Below are 12,415 nucleotides of genomic sequence, written 5' to 3'. Positions count from 1 at the left end.
TTAAATATTCGGAAGCTAATGAGTGACTGGAACCCCTACAGTATCCAGCACCTATAATGTGGGTTGATGGTGCGATATCTGGGCTGAGTAATAGGGAGTTACGGCAGAATGGCCCAGTGCAAAGATTTGGGCATGTGAAAGTGAGTTCGCTCTCTGACTGTGCTAGCACTGCTCATGGGAATTGCACACCAAGTGACACTAGAGCATGGACTTCAGTATTCTTTAGATACTACAAGTTGCAGGACATGTGCAACAGCGGATGGAAACAAGGTACCATCCAAGTCGCAAACGATAAGTAGATTATATGCATCTCCCAGCCGGTGACCTCCCTCCATAAGTGCTCCTGAGTATGTGCCGCAAAAGTTGGAGACCCAGAGTCCATTATGCCATCTCTGACGTCTTCCGCCCAGCCAACGGAACACTACCGGAAACACCGGAAAGCTCCCGCTAACTCAAAGTCATGATCCGCCTTTGGGATCGTCTCAGACTGGGTAGTCAGAGACGTCGACCGCCGGAGATATCGAAAAAATTTCTTCCCGATGCTATTTTCTGCACGTAACCTCGCTGAATCGTGCCTTGCTCATCGCCCATTTACTAATAATCCCCGCGCAAAGCTTGACGTATCTGGCGAAGCCTTCTGAGAACCCGGCCGGACAATCCAAGTCGGGACTCATTGAACCTGGCCTGCGGGCACCGGCTGCTCCTATTCCCATGGCGACCCATCTGCGAGAGTTGAGCGGCGGAGCGTCTAAGAGAATCTGGATTGAGCGGCCGTGGGGTGAACATATCGTCCGAGGATTTGCGAGGTGAGAGCGACGACCGAGGCCGGTGGGATTCGGGATTGAGAAACTGTATGTCAGGATATCTATCAAATATCGGAACGGGCGAAGGGAGCTGTTGATGGAGCAGTGTGGAGGGGGAAACAGAATCAGAGGGCGCCGTACGAGCTTTGATGCTGCTAGCACGGCGCCTGTGCCGAGTCCCTGGGCCTGGCGGCTGGTCGGCTTGGCGGTGGAAGCGGCTTCGGTGATCTTGTCCGCCATACACTACCTCTGTACTCGTGTTGGTCGAGGTGAAGCTGGAGCTGGTTTGGCTCGGCAAATCTCTCTCTTCTTGGGATTGCACTTTGGGGCTACGAAGGTGCCGACGCTGAGGTTGCGTGAACTGATGGACTGGACTAGGGGCCGGGGGGGAGAACCGCAGTCGCCTACCAGACGTACGCCGAACATGACTTCTTCTACGCTCACGTGCCGCCGAGGGTACTGAATGCTGAGAGGGCGAGCGCGACGCTGGCGAAACAGCTGTACCAGAATTCGATAGGGTCCTAGCGTGACCGGCACGGGGAATCAAGGAGTCCATTGAAAACCAACGCCGCCGCCCGGGGTGGTAGTTACAGGGAGGGACCTGCCTGCCTACCATGCGTGGGCCGTCGGGGGGAGCCGACCATCTCGCCGACGGTGGCGTGCATGAGGAAAGGGTTGCTGCTTTCTGTCCTAGGGTTTGCCCTTGACGGGACGGGGTGAAGTACGGCGGCGGAACATCTGACGGGTAGGAGGGTCCTAATGGGTCAATACTGAAGGGAACAGGATGCAATGTCGTCGGAGGATGTTGTGGGGTCAAGAGAGGGGGTCCAAATGATGGAGGTGGCAAGACGGGTGCAGCGGCTAGCCAAAGAGGCAGAGGTGGTGGGGGTGGGACCAGATGTACATCCTGAGCGATAGCATTTGAGGCCGGTCCGGGAGCGAGTTCCGTACTCTCCACGGGCTGGGTGGGCTGTGTTCTCCCTTCCTGTCGTCGAAGCCGTCGCTCGCTTCCATTTTCGTTGCTTTCTAGACGCCGTCTCCTGTGGTAGATAGTAACGCGAACTTTGTTGAGTGTTACCCGGGTCGCCTCCCAGTCATATACATGGCCGGCTTGCTCCTCATCATGGCGTACCGAACGGCCGGGCTTGGTTTGGAGTCGCCAGTATAGGTATCCCAGGGCAGCGAGAAGCGCGACGATGACAAGAATGATACCGAATTGTGCAGCGTCGCCAAGGCAATTCCAGCCGATACAGGCATTGCTGTAAGACTGCTGAGCAAGCGCACGCTTCGAAGAGGAGCGAGCGAAATAACTTGAGGGAGCCATTGACACGTGACTGAAGCCGTGATGTCCGTGGGGGAAAACCACAGATTGAAATAGAATAATGATATCTTGGTGAGAATTTGATCCGTGAAATTGGTTAGCCAGGTGAGCCTGGCAGGTCGTAAAGTGATAAAAATGGAGGTGCGATTAGCAGAATGGGTTTCAACCGAGGGGCTCCTTCCTCAGGCTGCTGACCAGTTCTCGCGAGTCCGGACCCCTCAGAGCTTGAACTATACTTCCTAACGTTTCTCTATACTGGTTCGCTCGTATTTACTAGGTACAAATACATAGTAATGGATATTAAGTGAATTCGCTATGGGTTAACTATGGGTTTGCCGTCTGTAGGATAGCATGCGTGAAAGGGTTGAACATCCCGAGACATTCTGGGGGCCTGTGGGAACAATCATGTGGTCGTATCCTTCCATTGAAATTTTGCCGAGTGCAGTATGATACGTGAATTGTCCCCTTTGCATTGTGAAGCCTCGCAATCGAGCAATGTCGAAGTGCTCTCCCGCAAGCAAGCGATGTGCTGAATGTGCTGGATGTGCTGGGAGAAAACCGCAGCCTTGTTGTTCAGGGGTGGTTCAAGAGCAACGACCCATAGATTCTGCCCAATCATAGGCGTATATTTGTGCAGGGGTCCGCTGCAAGCGGAATTTCGTTGCAGGGTCCCACTCGTCAAGCCTTTCAGCCTCATCGATGGCGGACCAATTCATTCATTCAGAGCGCCTCGCCTCAGCAACTGCCTGACGCGACTTTGCTTCAACCCGCGACCTGCGGTTTTCTTCTGATCATTCTTGTCGCAACACTGCACATCAGCCACCGCGATGCGGTGCTAGCGGTCGAGCTCCAAACCAGCTGCTCGCCCCGACATCTCGAACGCGAATGCAGACGCCGGCAATTCATTCATTGCTTGGTAACTTGCTGACTGCCGCGTCTTCGATAGAGGCGATCGAACAAAGCCCAGTCGAGTACTACTCGTCCCTTCAACTTAATCAAGAACTCGCTGCTACGACTGCATATTACGAACCCCGTTCCTCGCCTCCGTCCTGCTCTCGTCGAGATCAACGAAGCCACGCAAGCTGCCATGGTGTCAACTCTGAACGGCGTCTCGGACGGCGCCGCGAATGGCGCCCTTAACGGGGTCCCCAAGAGCAAGCGCTTCTCCGATATCCCCTCCACAATCGACATTCCCGTCCAAGATCAAGATGATGAGGCCGTCGAGATTGACCTCGAGGAGCTCGCCGACGATCCCACAGAACTCTGCACACTCTTCGAGATGGAGCATGCGGCCCGCACCTATTGGATGACGGTCGCGCTGGCATACGCGAAGCAGAAGAAGATCGACTTTGCCATCGAGATGCTCATCCGCGGCGCCAACGCCATGCAGGCCAACCAGCGCGAGAAGCTGAGCATCATCACCTGCCTGTGCTGGATGTATCTGTGGAAGAGCCGAGAGGCGCCTAGAGTCGCCCCCGAGGGCTCGCTGGTGTCCGAGGCGAAAACAAAGGAATACTATCTTCAGTTGGCTACGCAGAGCCTGAACGACGCGTCGCGCATAAACCCGGCATTTCCCCCGCTCTTCTTGGCCCGCGGTGTTCTGATCCTCCTGAGGGCCTCTCTCCAAGCACCATCGAAGGCCCCGGGCGCCGTCGACTCGCACAAGTCGGAGCAGCTGCGCAACGCGCTCAAATCGTTTGAGGAGGCCATTCGCGTCTCGCAAGGGAAGAACATGCTAGCTGTCATGGGCAAGGCACGCGCATTGTTTTCTCTTGGCAGATACGCCGAGTCGTTGGCCGCCTACCAAGATGTTCTGTCCAAGATGCCGGATCTTGTCGACCCGGACCCGCGCATCGGTATTGGGTGCTGCTTCTGGCAGCTCGGTTACAAGGACGACGCCAAGATTGCTTGGGAGCGGTGTCTCGAGATCAACCCCGAGTCCAAGTACGCAAACATCCTGCTCGGCCTCTACTATCTAGACGCCAGTGGCCATGTGCCGACCAACAGCCCAGAGTTCATCCGGCTGTACAAGAAGGCCATGACCGAATACACTCAAAAGTCGTTCAAGCTCGACAAGAATCTCCCTCTCACCTGTGCGACATTCGCCGGCTACTTCCTCTCCCGGAAGCAGTTTTCGAACGTTGAAGCGCTGGCCCACAAGGCAATCCAGTACACAGACGTCAACGCCATTGCCAGCGACGGCTGGTACCTGCTCGCTCGGAAGGAGCATTACGCCGGCGAGCTGGAGCGCGCCAGTGACTACTACCGCCGTGCCGATGATGCCAGGGGCGGTGCCGAGCGTGGCTTTTTGCCGGCCAAGTTTGGTGTAGCCCAGCTCTCTGTGATGAAGAATGATCTCGGCGAGGCCAAGCTTCGTTTGGAGAAGATGATCCAGCAGTCTAAGAATTACGAGGCCATGATTTTGCTCGGCACTCTGTACGCCGAGGAAGTATTCGCCAACCAATCTGCGGCCGTCAAGGAAGACAAAACCGCCGAGGCAAAGAAGGCCATCGGGTTCCTGGAGAGTGTCCGCTCCGCATGGAAAGACCCCAAGAAGAACCTAGCGCCGGACGCGGCCGTCCTGCTCAATCTCGCGCGCTTGTACGAGAACGAGAGCCCTGAGAAGGCACTGCAGTGTCTCCAGCAGGTCGAGCAACTGGAGATTGAGCAGATCCCGCAGATGGAGTATCTAGCCGACACGGATGACGAGGGGGCTGTCCGCTCGGCCATCCGCAAGCTTCTGCCACCGCAGCTCCTCAATAACATTGGCTGCTTCTACTCCCAGGATGGGAAGCATGCGCTTGCCACAGAGCTTTTCCAAGCCGGCCTCGACTCGTGCGCGCGCATCAGTCAGACGGACACCGAGGTGGACACCGATGCGCTCCTTACGACGATCTCCTTCAATCTCGGCCGGAGCTACGAGTATGAAGGCGCCATCGACAAGGCAATCGACACTTACGAACGCTTGCTGAGCCGCCACAGCGACTACACGGATGCGCGGACGCGGCTGGCATACATCAAGTTGCGCAAGAATCCCAACAAGGAGGGGCCCGATGCCGTAGCTAAGCTCTACCAGGAGAACCCCTCCGACCTCGAGGTTCGAGCGCTGTACGGTTGGTTCCTGGGTAAGGTGAACTCCAAGAAGAGGCCAGCAAACATTGCAGAAGATCCCGAGCAGCGGCATTACAAGCACACGCTGCAGAACTATGACAAGCACGACCGCTACGCCCTCGTCGGCATGGGCAACTTGCATCTCATGTCCGCCCGCGAGATGCGTCGCGAGACCGAGCAGGAGAAGCAGAAACGGAGCGCCGCGTACAACCGCGCAGTCGAGTTCTTCGACAAGGCGCTCCAGCTGGACCCGAAGAACGCGTATGCGGCCCAGGGCATTGCAATCGCGCTCGTAGAGGATAAGAAGGACTACAAGAACGCTTTGCAGATCTTTATCAAGGTGCGCGAGACGATCAATGCTGCGCACGTCTACGTCAACCTGGGCCACATTTATGCCGAGCTGAGGCAGTTCACCAAGGCCATCGAGAGCTACGAGATTGCCCTCTCCAAAGAAGGCAAGGCCAACGACCCCAGCATCCTCTCTTGCCTGGGACGGACCTGGCTCAACAAGGGCCGCGCAGAGCGCAATCTTGACGCCCACAAAATGGCGTTAGAGTACGCCGAGAAGGTACAATCCTCCTTCCTCTTATCACTTAACCCCCCTCCCCCCCCCCCCCCCCCCACAATCCCCCAAGTCTATCCCATACTAACCCCCACGCGCAGGCCCTCTCGGTAGCCCCGGAACAGGTCCACTTCAAGTTCAACGTCGCCTTTGTCCAGATCCAGCTCGCCATGACAATCCACTCGCTCCGCGACAGCGAGCGCTCCTCGTTCCAGCTCGAGCAGGCCGCCGAGGGGCTCGAGAACGCCATCAAAGCGCTCGACGAGATTGCCGCCTCTCCCTCCCCACCCTACCCGAAACATGACATGGAGCAGCGCGCCAACATGGCGCGCAACACGCAGCGGAAGCAGCTCGAGCGCGCGCTGGCCTCGCAGCGCGAGTACGAGGCGCGGAACAAGGAGAAGCTCGCCGCGGCGCTGGAGCAGCGCCAGGCCGCGCTGCGCAAGAAGGAGGAGGAGAGGCGCAAGGCCGAAGAGGCGGAGCGCGAGCGCCAGGAGAAGATCAAGAGGGAGCGTGAGGAGATCGCGGCGCGGGACCGGGCGCTGGCGGAGCAGCGCGCCGAGGAGGAGCGGCAGAGGGTCGAGGCCGAGATGACGACGGACAGCGAGACGGGGGAGAAGGTCAAGCGGAAGAAGAGGACCGCCGCGCGGAGGGACCGCGAGAGGTCCGGCACCCCGAGGGCCGCCAGGAGTAGTGGTGGTGGTGGCGGCGGCGGCGGCGGCAAGTCGAGGAGGAAGAAGAAGGCCGGCGCGAGCGACGCCGAGGACGACTCGCCGGCCGAAGGCGCCGGCCGGCGACCCCCCAAGAAGAAGCAGCGCCTGGAGAGGAAGAAGGAGCCTGCCGGCAAGTACAAGTCGGCCGAGATCGTGGTCGACAGCGAGAGCGACGAGGGCGGCGAGGGTGCGGAGGAGGACGAGCTGGAGCGCGCGGAGAGGGCGATTGCGAGGCGCGAAGGGGCGGCGTCGCGGACGCAATCCCCCGCGTCTGGGGACGAGGAGGGAGAGGGGAGCGGTGAGGAGAGGAGGAAGAAGATACGCCGGCGGGCGAGGGAGAGGGAAGAGGAATCGGCTGATGAGGATGGCGGTGCTGATCGGATGGATGTTGATGAGGATGGGAATCGGGGTGGTGCTGGTGCTGGTGCTGGTGGTGCCGGCGGCAGCGGCGTGGCGGATGAGGATGAGGACGAGGAGGAGACGGTTGCGCGCCGCCCGCAAGCAAAGAGATCGCGCCGCGGACGGATTGTGGACGAGAGTGATGAGGAAGAGGAAGGAGAAGAGGCCGCTGGGGACGCTCCCACGCCTGCGGCGGCGGCCGACACGAGCATGGTTGACGCGGATGATGATGAAGAAGAGTGAGGCTTAATGGGATTGGCGAGAATTGTAATTACGTATCATCGGTCTCTGGTTCGGGTCGGCCCGCTAGGTAATAGACTCATGCGTGTCCTGGGAACGAACCGTTATAAATGCAGTGCTTCTGCAGGGCTGTCTTGCGTGATGCATAACGGTCAAGAGTATATGTTGGGGGTATTTCTCTACTGTAACCAAACTTTTCCAGATGCAAGAACTCGATCCAAACCACAACCCACCTGTATCCCGATCCCACCCGGTCCGTTTCCCAATTGTACCCCATCCCGAGCGCCAGAATCCAAGTAACCGAACTCCCTGTATCCTGTCCTAATCACGACAATCCCATCACCTCTACTCATTAACCACCCAAACAGTCTTGGCAGTCCATTCACCTACCTACCCAAGTACCTACCTTTATTACTTCAATCCCCGTCCCCGTCCCCGTCCCCGGCCCCCTCCTCCGCATCACCAGTAATGATCCTCTTCAGCAACCCCCTCCCATTATCATCCAAATCCCACCCCACGTCGCCCCCGCCTCCGATGCTATCCAAACCCCCCACAACCAAAGGAAACAGCCCAACCAAAGCCAGGTCCGTCTCGTCCTCGAGCCTGTCGACGTCTGCTGCGTCTGCTAGCCCGGCAACGTCCCGCAGTAGGGTGCGGTAGATGGCGCGCGGGTACTGTTCTTCCTTGCTGATGCGGTGCTCGTTGGCGTTGCCTTGGCGGGAAGCGAGGTCCCCAATCAAGGCGAGGAGGAGAATCGTTGGTTTGAGGGTTGGTGGTCTGGCCTCGGCTGGCTCCGGCGGATTCGACGTGTTGGCGGCGGCGACCGATGCTGAGGATAGGGGGTCGCGGAGGCTATCGTGCCCGGGGGGATGCGGCGTTGTTCTGGTGGCGCTTGCCGTTGGGCAGTTGGAGCTGCGGTAGACGGCTTGCCACGGGGGAGGCGGCACGTTCCCGCCATAGATCCGCATGATGTCGTGCAGGTGCTGGCGCAACAAGCCGACGAGCACGGCGTACCCGCCTAGATTGCGTGGCCAATCGGGGAGCAGCTCCTTGAGGAAGAGAAGTGCTGCGATGCGCAGGGCTGGTTCTACCCCAGGTGGGCCCGACGGTGACGGCGTGACGGAGGCCGAGGGTCGTAGGCGGTGGGCTGCTATGTGGTTCTGAGTGTGGGAGCCCGAGTCCTCGTCGGCGGACGTTGCGCTGCAGCCGGCCGTTTTCGAGTAGGGATCATTTTCGAGGCCGGCCGGTGTCTCTCGCAACGGTCCTGGACGGGTGAGCAGGGCGTGTGTAATGGCCAGCCACTCGTCGGTGAAGGCGTGCGGGTCGAAGGTGATGCTGCCGGCGAAATGGCGGGCTAGGCGGACGGCCGAGGCAAAGAGTGACAGGGAGGAAAGTGCATCAATGACTTGGGGATCTATGTGAAGTGGGTCGAGGAGTGCATATATTGAATTGAAAGCCTGCGAGCGAGCATCGGGTGGCAAAACGGTGGAGACGGAGCTGTAATAACGGCGAGTGAATGGGAGATATGGGCTTGATGCGAGCGCCGTTGCGCCTTTGAGATCAGCCCTGGCGGATCGTCGTCAGTCACCGACAATTTCGCTAAGACTCGAACCAAGAGCTCACTTGTACATCCCCGTGAGCAGCCACGGCGGCAACCCGGCCAAGCCCCCATTCACATCAAGAACTTTTTGCAGGCCTTTCATGTGCATGTGCCAATGGTCGAGGCGGCCGACATAACACTGATGATTGGTGTCCACTTAGCGGTCAAGCACACAGTCAGGGGTAAAGGAGACAACACTTACCCCCATCCACGCCAGGGTTGCAATGCAGTGCAGGGTCACCACATCGGCGGCATAATTATGACTCAGTCTCTGATTGAGAAGGGAGCATATTTTGGATATGTGGTAGGCGAAGTCGTTCGGGTCCTTCTCGGAATTGATGACGGCCTCAGTGATGGTCCCGCACATTAGCACGCAGTGTAGAGCGGCTATGTCCCCTGTGACGACAGCATAAAAATCGCCTTCCCTGACCGGATTGAAGGATAATATGTCCTCATAGGGATACATGTTGCGCGGTAGGTGGGCGAAGTGGCGATCGAACAGCTTCCAATTCGCCTCGGATAGTTGGGTATCGGCTTCCCCCGTTACACTAGCTGATAGGGACGTGACCGAACCGGCAGGACTTGGACCTCGCTGGAGGGTGTTAGCATTTTCCCCTACAAGCGAGGGTTGGGTTGTTCCATCCTCGGCCGAGGTGGACGCTAATCGGGGCGACAGGTTGCCCCGAGAAGATGCCAACGGTTGTTCCTTTTGCGTCCCCCTCCGTCGACGCCTCGGCCCCTGAACTGTGTGCGGCACGAAGCTGAACTCGAGGTGGCCAGCGTCCTCCCTTTGGACGATGGACGCACCCCGAGCGGTCTCGCCATCGGTTTCCGTGACTCCAGGTTGGCGTTGGGATGGTTTCGGGCTTCTGTGCGCTGGGGAACTCGGACGAGGGGGTGCATCCTGGGGGTATGCGTTGACGAAGGAAAGTCCATTGTGCTTTTGCTTCGAGACCTGTAGTCCACGCCGAGTGTTGACTAATTTGCCGTCCTTGACGGTGGCGTTGAAGTGGTCCATGGCATTGCGTCCCCGCGGATGGCGGGGCGGCTGAGAAAAGGGGCGAGTGACGAAATGGCTTGGCCAGCTGAGTGCACGCGACAAGCACTCAAAGGGCAAGGGTTGGGTGCGAGACAACCGCTGACGGGGAACGGGGTGCGAGCATGGCGGCTTGTTTTGTAGCCCGCATGAAAGACCTGATTCAGTCTGGGCGCTGCATCGCGGGTTGCTGCGATGCTGTCACCAGACCGGGCAGAGAGACTCTCTCTTATGACACAGCCCTAGAGCCATGCCTCTGAGCGATGTTGGCTGGGGACTTTGCTTTCTCAGCGTATAGAAAGCTAAGCTATACGAGGCAATTCGTCCGAATATGGCTGTTGGCCCGGGCCGGTATGATGATGCTCGATTGCCCGACAAATCAGCACCCAGGCTAGTTCGAGCTACAAAATTAGCCTTCGAGCCCGGGGATCCCAGAGCGAGCCGTGTTGTTCGGAGGAGAAACGTATGAGTAACACGTTCATAGGCAGCACTGCAGTCCCCGTGAAGCCTCGGTCAACATGGTGCGCAGCCTGCCGCCCCCTCTAAAAGCCGTGGCGTTCTACACAGTGGCAAAAGACAAACTTGGCGCCTCCGGCCCTGACGAGATCGCGGGATGGCGATAACAGCAGACGCGAGCACTGGGACAGCTTCATATGCCCACAAAGATTGGGCGAAACCGGGCCAAGTAGCAGGGTCTCGAACCGGCAGAGGCCCTAATAGACTCGAACACGATCGAAACTCGTCGAAAGCACAGCTAACCGGTGTGTCGATGTTTCCGCGACACGCGGGAGAAGGCGTCTCGAGACACTTGGTACCAACAGTACCCATCCAAGCTCCCGGTCAGCCGGAGAGCCGATCGATTGGGTGTGGCGGGGGGAGGGGGGGGAACAACTTGGAGGTATACGGAGTGTCATGCTCCATTGTAAAAGTCCCGAGCATTCTCAGCATCTTGTTACCGGCATTATGGATCTCACGTCAGCGGTTTTGACCGTGGTCAGCGGTGTCCACGCTTTGCTCCACAGTGTCGGGCGGATATTGAAGATCCCTGGGCGCTGACTAGTGTAGCGTAGGTTGATAGGTGCCGATTATAGTATCAAACCGAGTATTCCTCATCATTACCACCTGGTTGATCTTGCAGCGCTGTTCACCGGGGTTGTGATCCGCTGCAGAGACCCTGGTCCTGGTCCTGGCCAACCCATCAAAGAAACCGTGTTTACGGTCCCGGCGTTAGTAGAAGACCGCGCCTTTCATCAAGACGCGAGCGGTTCTATGCAATTCGGCCGAGATGATCTCACCGTCCCGGACAGTGGTGCCGACTTCAAGCCTTCCACTGGGGTGTCCAATGACGATGGCGCCTCCCGCGTCTGGACCAGTAGAGAGCTGATCGGGTATTGTTCCGGGTAGCCGAGTGGCGGCACCGAGACAGAGAGCGAGTGTTAGGGGCACGGCCCTGTGGGCCTGACCCATAGACAGGGCTAGGCACTTGATATTGACTCCTGGGCTTTGCTGCGTATGGCTCGACGGGAGCACGAGCACGATCTTGGGCACGCTCTCCGTATTGGGGTCGAGACCCATCCTCGCGGCGCCTGCGCGACGGATCTCTTCTAACCGTTTTTTGAGCGCTGCGTCTGCCTCGACGCTGGCCGGGGTGAGGGATGAGGGATTTCGGATACCTAGGTCAGACACCCGAACGAAGACGCCTGGGTTCGACACATCCACGAGGGATGCATCGATGGTCCCGCCGTCCGGAAGGACGAGCGTCTCCACGGGGTTGCCTGTGGGCAAGCTTCGACCAGTCTTGGCGCCTCCAGGCCTGATGAAGCTGAGAACGATGCTTGAGTGCCTTCCGGGTACGCCATCCATTTCATAAGGCCCTTCCGGGCAGTACTTTGGCGGGTCTCCGGCGACGCGGAACCTCGAGTGCACCACCTTGGACGTATTTGTGTTGAAGATACGCACCAGCGTCGTCTGGACACGGCTCCCTGGTTCCAATTCTATCTTGGGCGTCTTGACAAGACCCTCGTCGAAGCTGACGGGGCCGACGACGGATAACATGTTCCCGCAGTTGCCGGCAAAATCTAGGCTGCCGTCCTTGATGCCCACCTGTACAAAGGTGAACTCGACGTCGGCGTCTCGGCGTGAGGTCGGGGATAGCACGCATATCTTGGAGGTCGACGAGATGCCAGACCCCATGCCATCGAGCTGACGGCCGTAGGGGTCTGGAGATCCCATAAGGGCCGGGAGGACCTTGCACCACTCGGACTTAGGCGGCAAGTGATGTGCATGGATGACGAGGCCATTGGAAGTGCCTCCCCGGGCATAGATGGCAGGGAGACTGCGCCCCGCGGCATTCCTCCCTGCTTCTGACCTGTGTATCGCCCTTTTACCGGCAGCGGTCGGCCGGCCAAGTGGAACGAATACGCGTTCCGAGAACCCGAGGTGGCGCAGCATTTTGACATGGAAGCGCTTTCAAAATTAACCAGAGAAGAAAAGAAACGAGCTGCACCGGGCAGTGCCAAATCATGGCGTCTAGTGTACACTAGCACCGCAGATGAGGAGTGGGTACTCGAAGGGTCATCTCGGCATACCCCGACCCTAACCCGGACAACCCCCCCTTTTCCCTCCAGCAG

General features: G+C 58.5%; 3 protein-coding genes across 3 annotated transcripts; 1 reads left to right on the top strand and 2 right to left on the bottom strand.

Moving 5' to 3' along the window:
* Positions 1-3,211: 3,211 nt before the first annotated feature.
* On the top strand, positions 3,212-7,152 carry CTR9 (protein required for normal CLN1 and CLN2 G1 cyclin expression; the record flags this gene model as incomplete). Its single annotated transcript, XM_071065757.1, has 2 exons — positions 3,212-5,803; positions 5,899-7,152. The coding sequence occupies 2 exons, from the start codon at positions 3,212-3,214 to the stop codon at positions 7,150-7,152; spliced, it is 3,846 nt and encodes a 1,281-aa protein (XP_070921858.1).
* A 413-nt stretch (positions 7,153-7,565) lies between these two features.
* MFIFM68171_10337 (uncharacterized protein) lies at positions 7,566-9,767 on the bottom strand (the record flags this gene model as incomplete). The annotated part of the gene is made up of 3 exons (XM_071065756.1): positions 7,566-8,715; positions 8,773-8,888; positions 8,952-9,767. 3 exons carry the CDS (start codon positions 9,765-9,767, stop codon positions 7,566-7,568), a joined length of 2,082 nt encoding a protein of 693 aa, XP_070921857.1.
* A 1,245-nt stretch (positions 9,768-11,012) lies between these two features.
* MFIFM68171_10336 (uncharacterized protein) lies at positions 11,013-12,236 on the bottom strand (the record flags this gene model as incomplete). Its single annotated transcript, XM_071065755.1, has 1 exon — positions 11,013-12,236. One exon carries the CDS (start codon positions 12,234-12,236, stop codon positions 11,013-11,015), a length of 1,224 nt encoding a protein of 407 aa, XP_070921856.1.
* Positions 12,237-12,415: the final 179 nt, after the last annotated feature.

This window comes from Madurella fahalii (genome assembly GCF_045866475.1).
Source record: "Madurella fahalii IFM 68171 DNA, scaffold_6, whole genome shotgun sequence".
NCBI lineage: Eukaryota > Fungi > Ascomycota > Sordariomycetes > Sordariales > Madurella > Madurella fahalii.
This window is presented reverse-complemented; position numbering and strand designations above follow the sequence as displayed.